The 16,453-nt window shown below is 38.7% G+C and overlaps 1 protein-coding gene across 1 annotated transcript in view; it reads left to right on the top strand.

The window, feature by feature from the left end:
- The window catches only part of COL4A1 (collagen type IV alpha 1 chain), a 144,501-nt gene that overhangs the window by 43,265 nt on the left and 84,783 nt on the right, over positions 1 to 16,453 (top strand). Inside the window, exons 3-12 of the mRNA XM_081312673.1 lie at positions 861 to 950; positions 1,046 to 1,090; positions 4,411 to 4,455; positions 4,563 to 4,625; positions 4,704 to 4,757; positions 4,921 to 4,947; positions 6,854 to 6,937; positions 7,711 to 7,773; positions 13,463 to 13,498; positions 15,145 to 15,186. Coding sequence (XP_081168799.1) covers positions 861 to 950; positions 1,046 to 1,090; positions 4,411 to 4,455; positions 4,563 to 4,625; positions 4,704 to 4,757; positions 4,921 to 4,947; positions 6,854 to 6,937; positions 7,711 to 7,773; positions 13,463 to 13,498; positions 15,145 to 15,186 — 549 coding nt within the window. The remainder of the gene's footprint in view (positions 1 to 860; positions 951 to 1,045; positions 1,091 to 4,410; positions 4,456 to 4,562; positions 4,626 to 4,703; positions 4,758 to 4,920; positions 4,948 to 6,853; positions 6,938 to 7,710; positions 7,774 to 13,462; positions 13,499 to 15,144; positions 15,187 to 16,453) is intronic.

Genomic DNA, 16,453 nt, shown 5'->3' with positions numbered 1-16,453 from the left:
TGGTAATTTACATTAGATCTCTCTTTTCTATCTTGAAGTGTTAGTCTACTGTCACTGGACAGGCATTGGGATTATTGAACTATTCCAAAGTACTATTAAAATTACTCTGCTGGTAATCTGTTATAATATGCTATAATAGAATTTTGGGATGTTATAGTAAATTAGTTCTAAGTTTTTATTTATTTTTCAAACTGAGTATTCTGCAAATATTAAACTTTTGTATTTGTAACTGAAGAAGTTTATAATTTTAATTAAGTTCTTTGATTACACTGTGCTATTAGCTAAGCAAACTTTGCAATTTGAAATCACAAATTCTGATGAAATCACAAATTTGTCTGATAAAAGGAACTGTAATCCACTTGAGATTATAATTGTTAGTTTTTAAAGTAGCACATGACTGTTGTTTTTGTAGCAAAACACTAAATGGCTACCCTGATGGAAATTGTTTTAATGGTATGTAAACAAATAAAAAAGCCAAAAAGAGATGGAGGGGTAATGATATAAACATTTGTTAAACTCTTAATTTTGTATTCATTTCCAGATTGAAGTGAAAGATCTTAAACATAAGGGACTTATGCATCACTTTTAGTTGCATTAATATCTTTACAAATGTAAATGGTAAACCCAGAACAGGGAACTTTGCCTTATGAATATGAAAAAAAATGTAATTTGGTTCTTTTTTTACCTTATTAATGTTCCAGTAACAATGTCCTTTCTGACTTCGTGGCATAAAGAAGTAGATTCTTTTGTTCTCACTACTATATATTATACATATTCCTTCTTCTTCTTCTTCCATTTTGGGTGTCGAGGGATAACATATATCACATATATATTGTGTATTGTGTATTTAATTTTCACAGGGTGAAAGAGGTTTGCCAGGTTTACAAGGCTTGGTTGGATTTCCTGGAGTACAAGGACCAGAAGGGCCACCAGGAGCCTCTGGAGCAAAGGTAAAATTAACCTTATACCAAACATTAATTTGCAGAATGGTACTTGAAATCCTGATAACAATAAACAAGCATACTGTTTTTGTATCTTTCTGTAGGGTGATACTGGAGAACCAGGACTACCAGGAACAAAAGGAACTAGAGTAAGTTTACATGAACCATTTTTGCTGCTATACATATCATGCCTGGTTTACATAATACTCCAAACCATTAGTCCTGGATTACAAATCACAATAACTGGGCTCACGTAATACACTAGATCAGTGATGGTGAACCTTTTAGAGACCGAGTGCCCAAACTGCAACCCAAAACCCACTTATGTATCATCGGGTGCCGGGTGGGCATGGCCCTTTGGGTGGGTTTGGCCAATTGGGTCGATGTGGCCCATTGGGTGGGCGTGGCTACAGTGGTAATGGCAGACTGGGTGGGACTAAAAAGTTCAATCAATCAATTCCAACTTTGTGAGAACTTTTTTTTCCCATGAGAAGTTGAAATTGATTTACTGAACCTTTTTTTTGTAGACGGCGGCGGAGGCCTAAAGTGAAAAGGTTTTATAAAACCCAGCTGAAGGCATAGGATTAGGGCGACGGCGCGTGTGCCCACAGAGAGGGCTCTGCATGCCACCTTTGGCACCTGTGCCATAGGTTCACCACCACGGCACTAGATTATAATCAAATACATTGTAATCTGCATTCTGCTCAGCATAATACATACTCTCATTTTTTAAAAATAGTATTGAACAAGTTAGTCATTGTTAATTCTCATACTAAAATTGTATGCTCTGCCATAGTATCTGTATAGATTAAGATTTCATCAAGGTAAACCAAAACTCCTTTATATAAATGATCATATAGCACATGATTGATCAGCTGCATGAACACAGCAGGAGCTCCTTGTAATCCTAAAGGCATGACTTTAAACTTAAAACTACCTAGGGGGCTGTTGAAGGCAGTTTTCCATTCATCACCTTTTCTTACTCTCATGCGATATCGGTGACGTGGCTGGCCACATCTAAAACAGTTGATCAGTGGTCCAGCTGATGCTTTTGGAGCTCCAGTAGTCCCAGCAGGTGGGATTCACTGGGGAAGCTGATGCCTCACTGGATCTGGTCTCAGTCTAGGTCCAGGGATCAGCAGCTTCCTGTAGTGGCTTAACTCGATGTCTAAATTCATGGCCATGCAATACCACTCATGGAGTTAATCAGGGATCCCCCAGTAGATGCATGCCTGGAATAGATCTGGGTCCAATCCGGACTTGAAGTGGTGAACTAGTGATCGCTCAGACCACTGCACAATTCTGCCAGCCACTCTCTGGAATTCACGCACATATTCCTTCGCTGGCTGACCCCTCTGTTTCACCTCATGAATATCTTTTTCAGCTTGCAGGGCTATGGAACCATCCTCAAACCTGGTCCTTAGACCTTGGATAAACAAGCTGTAGTTCCATAGCTCAGGTGATTGCTCATTGTACAAGCCATTCAACCACTCTGCTGCCTCCCCCTCCAGGTTTGCCGCTACCACATCTACCATATTGGCAGGGACTGGATAAGCATTGGCATTCCTGTTCATGTGGGAGCGCACTTGATTCAAGAAGAAAGTTAACTTTTCAGGGTTGCCATCAAATGTGGGCTTGAAAGGAGGGGCTTCCATGGGTCGCTGCCAATCTAAGAGAGCCTGCAGCAACCCATACTGTTGCAACTGATCTCATGGGAGCCCCACTGCTTGGTGAACTCCTGATAGGGGCCTTGGTCTGGTGTGGCATCGGCAACGTTTGGAGCTAAGTCACCAGGGTGCCGATCAGGACTAAGTCTGTAACAATGACGGTCTGGACTAGCATGGTGCTGATATCAATCTGGACTGGCCTGATGTGGATATTGATCAGGGCTATCTGGGTATCAGTGGCAATTGCGGCTTGCTCTATGCTGATAACTTTCAGGGCTGATCTGGCGTGGGTACCGGTCAGGGCTCGCATAGTGATGGTACTGATTGGGGCTAACATACCATTGCCGATGGTCAGGGCTGGCATAATGTCGACGGCGATCAGGGCTGACAGGCCATTGATGGTGGTCGGGGCTGTCGCAACACTGACACCGGTCTGGGCTTTGCCTTCACACTGGGCTTGAAGTTAAAGCTGGCGGCTTAGGCCTCGGGGAGACAGCTCGGACCCCAGCTATGGGACTGAAACTTCGCCTGGATTGGGGATGGTCTTGGGGGCATGTGTCTTCCCATTCACTGGAAAGTAACTGACAGGTAACCTGCTCCTTTCCTCCCACCTCCAGTCCTTCAAACCTCTCTCTTAATCACTCAAAGGACTGACTATGGATTGCAGTCAGGTATTTCCACTCACCTGACTCATCCCAAGGTGCTAGTCATTTGGCGCCTCTTCAGTCAGGAGAGCGCAATTCATGAGAAGCAGGAATTCAGCTTCAGTGGCCTTTAATGAACTCTTTTTCGGTTGGGTTGTTTCCAAACACCAGTGTCTCCAATAGATAGGACTCCTTCTAATAGCAATAAGGGCTCCAACTGGATCTCCCATTCTTTTGGTCTCATGCCCGCTGCCAGAACCACCAAAGTCACACTCTCTATCGGGGCGATAGCCTGCACCCCATCCACTGATGTGGTTGCTGTAGCTTTGAGGCTAGTAACAGGGTCCTCTTTTTTCTCCATCGTGGAATCTTCCCTGAGTCTTTGTCATCCTCCCAAGACTTTGGGTAGGCAACCAGAGCTCAGGACTCCATGGTATTAAAATAGTTTGGAGTCTTGGGTTAATGTCATGGTTCTAGTAGATGAGACCAATTAAAAGAACTTCAAGGCAAGGAATTCTTCCTCAAAGAACATTTTATTTGGCTACAAAATAATGGCACATACAAAGGTGAAGCCAAGACTAAATCCCCCTCCCCTTGGTTACAAAGTTACAAGTTTCAACTCCCACCCCAATTAGATGTCATAAACCATATTCACCAATTGTTAAAAAATGTGGGCACCCCTCTCAGCTCTCCAGCCCACCAAAATGTTATCAGTAATGACTTTGGTTCCCATGCATGAGAATTTATTTGGCTAAATTAGATCTATAACCCCTCCCTCCTTCTTTCTAAATATGTGGCAACCGAAAACGAAGTGAAAATGGCTTCCATTCAGTTCGTTGCCGTGTTGACATATGGACTTTTTGCCAATATTTGGCAATGGTGTTTTGGAGGAGAATGTTGCTGGGGTTCAGAATTACAAAAGCCTTATCATGCCATCACAAGTCCTGCCCCTGCTCTATATGTTGGATATTAAAATGAAAGGGCAGAGCTTATAGCAGAGTACTGCTTTCATCATTTTATTAAAACTAAAGAATGACTGAGAATGTGACTGTTGTTATATGTGTTTCTGGTGATTTAAAGTGTCTCTCATGAATGTTGAGGCGAAACAATTTCTTGATGGTACTATTTACATTCTTTTTATCATTTCCTCAAATCTAGGGGCCCCCTGGTACAGCAGGCTATCCTGGGAATCCTGGTCTTCCGGTGGGTATAAAACCAAAGTTGCAGTTGAAACACAGTCAAGCTTTTATTTCGGTAGGAATTAACCTACCAATCACTGTTTGCTTTTCTGCATCCTTTCTGAACCTCAGGGCATCCCTGGAGGCGATGGCCCGCCTGGTCCTCCTGGGATCCCAGGATGCAATGGAACAAAGGTAAATTGTTTTTAAAAAGTATTTTGAAGCTCTTTTTAAAAAATCCATGAATTAAAGACATTTTTTCTCTTCCATTAGGGAGAAAGAGGTCCTCTTGGCCCACCTGGCTTACCTGGCTTAGTTGGCAATCTCGTAAGCATTTTAAAATAATTTGTTTTAACTGAAATCAAAACAAGTATAATTAAAAAATTGGAAATCGATGGCTCAGTTTGCAATTCAAAATTTAATTGTGGAACTTGATAATTAAATCATTTTGCTAGTTTCTTAATTTCTCAAACAATGTTATATTTTCCAGGGACCTCCAGGGCCTCCAGGAATAAAGGTACATTTTTTAGTTAAGAACCTACCTATCATTTATTGTTTACATGACATGAGATGTGGATCTGGCACATCAACAGAATTCAAAAAACCATTTGTTGCATTGGTCATAGGAAAAAAAAACACCCCAACATCCATAGAAGATTAAGCATTTGCACTAACTCAAAATGTCACAGAATAATGAGCAGTTTGATTTATTAAAGAAAATGAAAATTGGTCCTCCTCTCCCTTGTAAAATATTAGCAGTCCTTATGTTGCCCGTTCTAAATTTGGAGCTAGCATCCTTTCCGTTCTGAGAACAAAGAATCAATTGCCTTATTGGGTTTTTTTCTTTTTTTTGGGAAAATATGCTTCATTTCTCTTTTGAGGAAAAATGAGCTATAGAGAACACACTTTGATTGGAAGTGGGGCCTGATGCAAGTTTCCTGCTTTAAAAAATATCCCCTTTCCTGAGGTTTTTAGTAGGCCATTTACCACAAAAGAAGCCATGAGGCAAACAAAATGACAGAATAAGAATAGACCAAGGAAAGATTCCAGTTTGGACCTCTGTATGAATATCTTTTTTTCACAAAAAATAGTCAGTTTCTTCCATTATGTCAGACTGCTCCAACCATACTATAAAATTCTTCTTAAACAAGTTCAGTTACAACTTTTCCATTCAATTCACAGGAAGGATTGGAAGAACTACTTAGCTTACCATTGAGAGGATGACCCCACAGTAGGCATCTGTTTTTGCTCAGGTTCTGTTTAAATGTATATCAGATAGGTTTGTCAAGGATCTCACCTGTGGCTGTCATGTAGAATTGCTGAAACACTACAAAGTTCAGTTCTCAAAAGAACAAGGAGAACCATCCTTTTTTTTTTAAAAAAAAAAAAGGATGCAACTAATGAAACCGGTCAGCTCCCTTTTGCAACCAACAATTTTGTTCCTCTTTTGTACATTTTTAAAATTTACTATCAATCTGAGGGGCAAATAGAAAAAGAAGTATAAAGCATAACAATAGCAATACCATTTAGACTTATATATTGGTCCATAGTGCTTTATAAAGGTAAAGGTAAAGGTTCCCCCGCACATGCGTGCTAGTCGTTTCCAACTCTAGGGGCCGGTGCTCATCTCCGTTTCATAGCCGAAGAGCCAGCGCTTGTCCGAGGACGTCTCCGTGGTCATGTGGCCGGCATGACTAGATGCCAAAGGCGCATGGAACGCTGTTACCTTCCCACTGTAGTGGTCCCTATTTTTCTACTTGCATTTTTACGTGCTTTCGAACTGCTAGGTGGGCAGAAGCTGGGACGAGTAACAGGCGCTCACTCTGCTACGCGGCACTCGGGATTCGACCCGCCAAACTGCCGACCTTCCGATCGACAAGTTCAGCGTCCTAACCCACTGAGCCACCGCGTCCCTCAATAGTGCTTTATAGCCCTCTCTTAAGCAGTTTACAGAGTCAGCATATTGGCCCCAACAATCTGGGTCCTCATTTTACGGACCTCAGAAGGATGGAAGGCTGAGTCAACCTTGAGGCTCATTAGGATTGAATTCCTGGCTGTAGGCAGAGTCAGCCTGCAATACTGCATTCTAACCACTGTACCACCAGGGCTCTTAAAAAAATTCCATGGGACAAAAATAATTGTCTAGCAATTAGATTTCTGTTTTTATCACACTTTTGGTCTTGTCCATGTATTGCTGTTTTGGGTTAAAAGCCACCTTAAAGAACTCAAAAAAGTTTTCTTGTTATTTTGCAATATTTTAATGAAATCCTTAAAAAACTTAATATATCATCAAATGTAAAATTTAAAATTTATTATGGTTACTGATAATTTAAAATCCTCAATTTTCACTCAAACAAGTAAACAGCAGCAGCAATCCTCTTGTACTGATTGTAATCTATTATTTTTAAATCTGCATCATATAGGGAGATCCAGGACAAATTATTGGAATCCTACCACATGGTTTGCAAAAGGGTGAGAAAGGATTGCCTGGACATCCTGGATTGACAGTAAGTTTTATTACAACTAGCAAAGATCACAATTATGATAAATGGTGAGGTGATAAGAGGAAGCAAAGGAGAATCCTGTTATTGCAGAAACCTTAGAGAAGGAACTGACTTGCATTTCTATACACTGTGGATCATCTTTACCCCCTCTAAGTCCATCAGAAAAACAGAATCCAAATAGTGAAACGCCACATAGCCCTTGCAGAAGCGAAGGGGCATAGAAGAATCTACAAAGATAAGAGATATCTTGACTGCCCCTGATCAATTCTGGTATCCTGGGCATGTTGCTTTCTTTGAGGATCTGGATTTAATCTGGAAAGAAATGTTGAAGTCCTGATGGATAATTTAATGGAAATATTCACCAGAGATGTGGCAATTGTAAAAGGGATAATATCAACATTAAAAATTACTAGGAGAGAGCTTGAAATATTCAGTCTGTGATGTGGATACCAATGACATAACATATTGGGCACAATTCTGTTTGCACCATCTCGAAGTAAGTAGTTTAGGGTTGGAAAAGATACTGAAGAAAATAATCAGAATTAATTATCTAGTGGTTGAGTACCATTTGTATAAGGAAAAACTAAGATAGTTAAGCCTTTACATACCACCGTCACAGCAATGTCAGAGATTACAGTGAGATATAAAGGGGAAATGAGCTAAATTTTTGTTTGTGCTTGGCTCCTGAGCCATGTGCAAGTGTAGGAAACTATGACATTATATAGCAAAGCGGCTAAGAAACTGATATTATTTCTCAACCTTTTTTTCACACCCAGGGAGCACCTGGACTTCCAGGTGTTGCTGGCCCTATTGGACCACCTGGACCTCCTGGAAGACAAGTAAGTGATCAGCTTCAGAGGTTTTAAACTGCATATTGCAAGAATTCATTATTTCAGTTAGGTGTTGTCTAAATTTGTCCCCAATTTAAATTTGTCCCCCAAGTATAGGTGTGCTAAACATGCATGAGGTTCAGCTAATCAGGTGATTTTAGAGAATTCACCTTTTTTTTGAGGCAAAGCAAAATTTCTCCAAATGGACCCAAATGGAACTGATACTACCCCAAATTTTCAGAACCATTTCAATATTTCAATGGCATACAGAAAGGATTATAGGTTTGCAAAAATGTATGTATATGAAAATGTCAAGGCAAGGAAAAAAATCAATGTTGACTGAATGACTAGCGTGCTATTTGTGCACTGCCCTCGGCCACCCCTCCTTTCCCTTCTTTGCATCAGCCTTACATGCAGACAATGCCATGAGACCTTGGCTTTTAGACGGAGGGGTAAGCCATGAAGCAGAAGATGGGAGTTCTTGCTAATGGGAAGGTGACCCATTCCACAGACCCATACGAAGCAGAACTGCAGAACTGTCATTGAAGCAGGTCCTGCGAAGCAAGAACTGAACCACTTATCCTGCTTAGCTTTGCTTTAGCTTGGCTTGGCTTTTCAAGACAGTCACAGAATGAATCTTTTAGTGGGAATTTTATGGGATTAGGAATAGGCTGGGGTTGGGGTTAGGGTTAGGATTTTTTAAAATAACATTCTTAATATTTAGCAAACAGCATGTTGTCTGGGTTCATGTATTTAAAAAACAATGAATAATAATTATCATAAACAATATGTTAATTAATCACTCAGTAGTCTTCTTCTTACTAGTATATATTCAATGTTACATATCACATTCCTTTCTCTCTAACTCATTTTGCTAGCCATTGATAAAAATTATCCCATGTTCTAAACTACACTGAATCTTCTTTCTCTTTTATTTTTAAAGTCAATCTGTCAGAACCCATATTGTTTAAGGGGCTCTTTCTAATTCTATTTCTTCTATTATTCTGGGTTCTGCCATACTCCTGGAAGGGAGGGGCGAAGACGCTGCAGGCTGCCTCTTTGTTTCTCTCTATCACTACAATGTAACTCTTTTACTCTCTCTGCGTACTTGCTCTTTGAACTGTCCTCCCTTGATGTCAGCTTGAAGTGGGGGGGAGAAAGGAATGTGCCTCCCGGCTTATCTCCTGTTTCAGAAGGGAAGGTGGGAAGACCCAACAAATATCGCTACAAGCCTGAGACAGTCTGGCATTATCAGCTCTTTCCCACAATGGACTTAACATCTGGGGATTGGCCCATTTGAATTGAACCGATGAACTATTGGGGTGTGGTTTGCTTGATACACTTTTAACCTATTGATCTGAGCGGGAAATCCTCAGATCCTGTCTAGTATGTCTGCTATCAGCTTCCCCTAATAAAAATTCCTTTTGGAAAAAACTGCTTCCATGAGTTCTGCTTTCTTAGGATGAGGTTTTGAAGTGAGCCCTGACATTATCTATCTATTTCTGCACACTCTAAAATTTTCTTAATTAGTTCTTTGGTTGGTAAATTTTCATTTTTCCAATATTGGCCAAATACAATTCTTGCTGCAGTTAGTACATGTAAAATTAAATATATACAGTCTTTCTCATAATTTGCTCCTATTATTCCTAACAAAAATAATTCTGGCTTAAAATCTATTTGTTTTTAGTCATTTTTTCCAACCATAAGTGTATTTTTGACCAAAATCTTTTAGTTTTAAGGCATGTCCACCAGATATGGTAATAAGTACCTGGCTTTTGTTTGTATTTCCAACACTTGTTTGAAGTATTTTTAAATATTTTTGCTAATCTCACTGGTGTTAAATTTCATCTGTAAAACATTTTATATAAGCTTTCTTTATATGCCACTGCTTTCATTAATTTAGCATTTCTTTCCCATAACCTTTGCAGATTTTCTAATTCTATATTATGTTCAAAGTTCTTTGTCCATGTTATCATTGTTTCTTTGACTTGTTCCTCCTCCATCTTTAAGCTTAATAGATATTTATAAAGTTTCTTAATCAGTTTTTTGTCTGTTTTTAGCAATATCTAGTCAAATTCTGCCTGTTCTTTGTAAAATCCCATTGTTTTAGCATCTTTTTCATAACTTGTTTGGATTTGCAAATAGATAGATCAATACCTTGTCCTTGTAAATCTTGTCTGACTTTCAATTTCCCATCATTGTCCAAAATATCTTTATAGGTCACAACTTTGTCATAATTAATTAAATTTGGGAAAGCAAATGCTTCCATTGTTGAAAGCCATCCAGGTATCTTGGTATAAATTTTTGCTTTTATTTTTGCTCATTCTAAAAGAAGTGCATTTCTTATAAAGTGGTTTTGAAAGTATCTATGAATTTTATTCTTCCCATACCACAGAAAGGCATGCCATCCAATTTCTAGATCATGCCTCTCTAGGTATAATAGTCTTTTATCTCTGAGCATTATTCACTCTTTAAGCCATGTTAATATAGTTGCTTGGTAGTATAACGTCTAGTCCGGCAGTCCAAATCCTCCACTTTCTTTCACTTCTTGTAACATTTTCAGTCTGATTCTAGCTTTTTTTTTCCTTGCCAGATAAATTTCAGTATTGCTGTATTTAGTTCATCAAAAAAGGCTTTTCCCAGTCTTATAGGTATTGTTTGGAATAGAAAGAGTATTTTTGGTAAGATATTCATTTTCACTGTTGCTATTCTCCTCAGCATTGAAAGTTGTAAATTTTTCCACTTTTCCAAATCCAATTTTATTTGTTTTAGCAATCTTGCTGTCAGAATCCATTTCCAACTCTCTTTCTGTGCAAACCCAAATCTCACCCCCCCTTGGATTCTGCCATTCCCAAGGAGGAAAGGGAATAAACATGGGAGTTTATTGCCTTCATTTCCTCTCCTTAGATGTAACTGTTTGTTTATCTAGCCTGTCTGTTGCCCCTCACAATAAGATAGATGAGAGGCATTCTTTCTCTCTGATCTTACAAGTAACTAAGAAAGGGGGTGGGGGAATTCTGGTTTGTTTCTCCGATGGAATGTGAAGGGGAGGGAGTGATTGTGCTGCGAATGGACTGATGGTTCTCCCTTTCCCACAAGGGGCTTGCCACCTGAAAGTTGACTGATCCGGAACTGACCAAATGAACTGAGGGGTGGGGTTTTGCCTGAGGACATTTTAAAAATATTGATCTGTGAGGAGATTTTTCAGATCCTGTCTACTATACCTTCTATCATCTATGTCTTAGTAAAAGTTCCTGCTTGGACAATCTTGTCTCCAAGAGTCTTTCTTTCTTAAGATGTGGATTGGAGTGGGTTCTGACACTTACATAATTGTCTTCTTTTATTGTTGCACATCTTGCTGTGAAATAAATTCCCAAATATTTAACTTTTTTAACTATTTGAAGATTTTTTTTTGCTAGTTGGTTTCTTTGTTTTTCTGTTAGATTTTTAGTTAGCACTTTAGTCTTTTCTCTGTTTATTTTCAACCCTGCCACTTCTCCAAATTTTTCTATTTTCTCCATATGTTTGGTGCTTTTTTCAAGTGGTTCTTCCAATATAAAAACCAAATCATCTGCAAATGCTTGTAGTTTATATTTTTCATCTTTTATCTCCAGTCCTTTAATTTCTATATCTTGTTTGATGTTTCTATTCAATACTTCCAGTGTTCGTATAAATAATAATGGAGATGGTGGACATCCCTGTCTTGTGCCTTTTTTGATGTCAACGTTTTCTGTAAAATCTCCATTTACAATTATTTTGCCTGTTTGTTTATAATAAATTGTTTTCATTACATTTGTAAAGTTTTCTCCAAAATTCATTTCCTCTAGTTGCTGAAACATAAATTGTCAGTTTATGTTGTCGAACGCTTTCTGCACATCAAGAAATATTAATGCCATCTGTTTCTCTGGATGAATTTCATAGTACTCTAGAACATCTAGAATCATTCTTAAATTATTTTTTTTATCTGTCTTTTAGGTAGAAAGCCATTTTGGTCTGTATGTATAAATTCAGTGAAAACTTTTTACTTGGAAGAGTTTATATCCTGTGATGATACCTTTAACACAATCAAAGAACAACATCTGCCTATCCCAGATGTTTGGGAAGGACTTGATAGGTGGATAAAAATACCAAATCCAGTCTAAACATCTGTGGAACCAACCATGATAATAATATAGTAAACTTATATGCCTCCTGACTCTCAATGACTCTGGCTGGCTATGAGATACTGTATAAACGGCTTGCGCATGAAATAAAGACTGTGGCTCCCTAAAAATATGGCATTGTCTCCTGGATATGGACCATACTGAGATATGGACCATACTGAGAACCCTTGAATTAAAATCACCTTGCAGATTGGCACTAGTTTATTCTTGCCAAGTTTATGAAAGAAATATGCAAAACTAATAACTAGTTCCTGAAATAAATCATGGCTATATGGAAAAAATGGCAAGGTAGTTTGTATTTCACCGTGGCTCCTATTTCTAGAGATTTTTGTCCTTCTCTTCGGAAGTAAACATTAAAAATAAATCACAGAGGAGAAAAATATATAAAACTGCTGGAACTTCATAGCTTTGATCAGAATTTGCTTAGAATTCACTAACCAAATATGTGTTCTCAAGAACAAAACAAACAAAACCCATATGAGACTCATTTTTTTTTCCAGTTTGGAAAAATGCCCACAGAATTTATTTTACAGGCAGAAATTGGAAGAACAATATCAACCTCCCGTGTTCAGTTATAGAAGAACACATAAAATGTGAAAACTATTATGGAGAAAAAAGAAGAGCTCTAAAGAATTTAATGGTGCAATTATGATGCAACTTTACTCCATGAAATAGCCATCCACACAGAAACAGAACAACTGTAAACCAGTATCTCCATGGCTAACAACTCTTTAAAGATATTATGGTGTAAAACCATTGAGAAGTCCAGGAGGACTTATCTAGGTTGTACCCTGCTATGTCTGACTCTTAGCAAAGAAAGAAAGGACAACTATGGCAGTTTCTATCCCAATATGACTTTAAACGGCATTGAAATGAATTCAGAAAACTCGTCATTAAAAATGCTTCTCTCCAATATATTCTCAAGCAAAGAAGATGTTAGCAACCATCCTGTAATGTTTCTCTACTTCTAGCTAGCTTTTGCAATGGAAAGTACTACGTTTTTTTCTCTTAGGAAAAAAAAAGCTTCTAGGTCTCACCAATTGGTACTATAGAAGTGAGTGTAAAAACTCAGTTTGCAATATTAAGGTAGTCAGTTGAACCTGAAAAGTTATCAACATAATTGGGTTTCAAGAACTGGAATGCATCCAAGACAAATTAGACTAATTAATGTTTGGTCCTTTACTGAATGAAGTATGAAGTCGATTGTGATGTCCATACCACTAGATATGAAAAAATGAGTGACTATCAATTTCTGTTTTGATAAAGGTTGAAGAAGAGAAGAAATGTAATGGTGCAAATAGGCTTTAAAACAAAACAAGTTTTAAACATTTCCATGCTTTTTATGAAAATGTGTGAAATTATTATTCTTTGCCTGAATAGAATTGCTCGCTCTCATGAGGCAGCATTATGCTCGGATCAGATGAAAGAAACAGCATGAAATGAAAGTCCAACTTGTAAAGAGTTCATTCATTAAAGAAACTAAACTTTTGAAAGAACTATAAGTCAAAAAATTAATGAAATATTTAATTTTTCAGGGTTTTCCAGGGCCACCTGGACCTCCAGGTGAGAAGGTAAGGCTGGATTCTTTGGCATTTTTATTCAGTGTAAATTGTTTGGAAAAATAAAGTACAAGTATTTATTTAAATATTTTCTAGACATTGATGGACAAAACAATCTAAATTAACTGAATAACACTACACATAATCTGTGATACATACATGCCAAAAAAGACAGCGGGAAAAAGAAAATGAATAGATATGTATAATCCAAGACTGAGTACTTCAAGAAAAAGTGACTCCTTTGCTTTAAAATGCTTTGTCTAACTATGACTGCCTCTTCTAACATGGCCTACTAATTTTGGGACATGGTGAAGGAGGCAGCTAAAACAATTTGAAGTAGAGCAACATAGTTACCTGCTTCATTCTTAGGAAGCAGAATCAGCTTTGCTTGGCAAAGCAGCTTTGAAATGGGGTTGTGGTCACAGCAAAGCACCCATTTGAAGCAATGTATGGGAGTTCACATGCCATAAGCTGCCAAAGAAAAGTATTTAGAGTCATCAAATTAGTGGAGGTGCACCAGTTCCTGGTAGTATGCAAATTTAACAATTATAATACACTTTTCAAAGTAGGGATAAATATTTGATATTGTCTCTTCTATAGTAGCTATTTTGAATAATGAAAATTAAAAATACAACAATGAAGTATCTCTAAAACAAAGTGTTTGTTGCTAAAATGCCACATATTTTTATAAGAGTTATTTGAACCTGAGCTTGAGCAGCATGGTGGCCTAGAGGTGGAACTCTCAGTTCACAATCAGGAGGCTGTGAATTCGATCCTAGGAGTGGCAGATATTTCCCTCTCTGAGCACAAAGAGAAAGTATCTGCTGTGAGTTCTGCATAGGCATCAGGAAAAGCATCCGATATTTAAATGGTCAGCTCCATTCAATCGCCTCAACTCCACCCTGATGCAAGGGATTACAGGGTCTTTAAAAGAAAACAAATTGAACCTGATCTTGCCCTTGAAAAGGAAATAAGAGTAATTCCGGGCAGCTTTAGGAGAGAATTAGGCACATTCATTAAGAAAGGTAAAAAGGTAAAGGTTCCCCCGCACATGCGTGCTAGTCGTTTCCAACTCTAGGGGCCGGTGCTCATCTCCGTTTCAAAGCCGAAGAGCCAGCGCTTGTCCGAGGACGTCTCCGTGGTCATGTGGCTGGCATGACTAGACGCCAAAGGCGCACGGAACGCTGTTACCTTCCCACTGTAGTGGTCCCTATTTTTCTACTTGCATTTTTACGTGCTTTCGAACTGCTAGGTGGGCAGAAGCTGGGACGAGTAACAGGCGCTCACTCTGTTACGCGGCACTCGGGATTCGACCCGCCAAACTGCCGACCTTCCGATCGACAAGCTCAGCGTCCTAACTCACTGAGCCACCGCGTCCCTACATCATTAAGAAAAGTGGATATTAAACTTACCGATTGTGGAGGTTATAGCTTACCTCCAGGATCAGAGGCGTCAGGAAAAAGGAGGAGAGAACTCTTGTCACTTTCGGTTTCCCAGAGGCATTTGCTGGCTTTGACTACAGCAAGAAAAAAATTGTGGGTTAAATCTGAAGAACAGTTTTATTCATTAAAAAAATGCCCCCGAAGTATATTTGCAAAAAAATACTTACTTCAAAGGTGATTTTTATTTTATCAACTGCCTCTTGTTTGTATCACCAGGGTCATATGGGCTTGAATTTCCAAGGTCCAAAAGGAGAAAAGGTAAGGTTGCTCTTTTGAAAGTCACAAGCACAGGCAAGGGGGTGTCTTCTCTACAGCTCCAGGGTCCTCTGTTTTACCTCTTGTTTAATCCCTGAACTAATTACAGAAAGAAACTTACAGAAATTCAGGAAAAACCTGTCATGGAATCCACTGTTACTGAATGTTAGCCAGCCACATGAGACTCAGCAGCATTTGACTGTGCATTGCCTTCATGGCTATGGACATTTGGTTATCTCTGAGTGGTCAGTAAGAGAGTGATTACAGAGTTACTACAACTAGAATTAGGCTGCACTGTAAAAGTCAATAAGCTGGGGAGTCAAGCTTATGCTATTGGATGTATAAGTGGGTTTTAGGGCCAGTTGCTGCTCTGGCTCTTCTCAAAACACTGGGTTTAAATGTACTCCTCAATTTTAATTACAAAATTTAATTACAATGATGCCTGTCCAGCTACAGCAAAACAAGGGTACATTCTGACAGGCTTCTTTCTCTGAGAATAAGTTCTTAAAGTTTTTAATGTATTCATAAACTATTTCAACACAGGGGTTAAGATGGGGTAGTTAATAACCCTAAGTATTCTGAACAACTCCAAAAATATGTTCAAACTGACTAACTTGTCAGCCAAATGATAAATGCAGTTTAGTTTAAATAAGCACAGAGTGATGAATATTGAGGCCAAACTCCCTAAGTTCAGATGCATACATATATACAAAATCATAGAACAGAGCAATCAAAATAGTCAAGGAGCTCAAGCAATTTTTCTGCATCAAAAAAGCAAAATGTTTAGATCACTTTAGTTTGGGGAGAAAAGCAGCTAAGGGGAGATTTGATGACATGCATGCTAACATGGAGCATGGAGAAAGTGGGCAGGGAGAAATACTCTTCAAAACGCTACAGCCAGCAACCATCTAAGAAAGATTTAAAACATCTACTGCATGCACACATGCACGTGCACACACACACAGAGAGAGAGAGAGAGAGGGAGGGAGAGAGAGAGAGAGAGGTCTTAGCCAAAAGGCCCAAGAAGCCAAAGGAATTATTCCTTCATGCAGCACCTAATTAACCCATGTCACTGAAGTGGACATGATTTAAATGTTGTGTCCTGGGGGTATGTGTGAGGGTTGGGGATGCTTAAAGAAATTTTAACTTCTTTTTTGGAGATTCAAGGATTGTGAAGGAATGAAAGGCATGTCTTAAGATTCTGTGATGTTTAAAATACTAAAGTTCCATTACATCTTGTGTCAATATAATTTTATTTTCCTTTTGTATC

The sequence above is a fragment of the Vipera berus genome, assembly GCF_964194415.1.
Source record: "Vipera berus genome assembly, chromosome: 1".
Taxonomy (NCBI): Eukaryota; Metazoa; Chordata; class Lepidosauria; order Squamata; family Viperidae; genus Vipera; species Vipera berus.
This window is presented reverse-complemented; position numbering and strand designations above follow the sequence as displayed.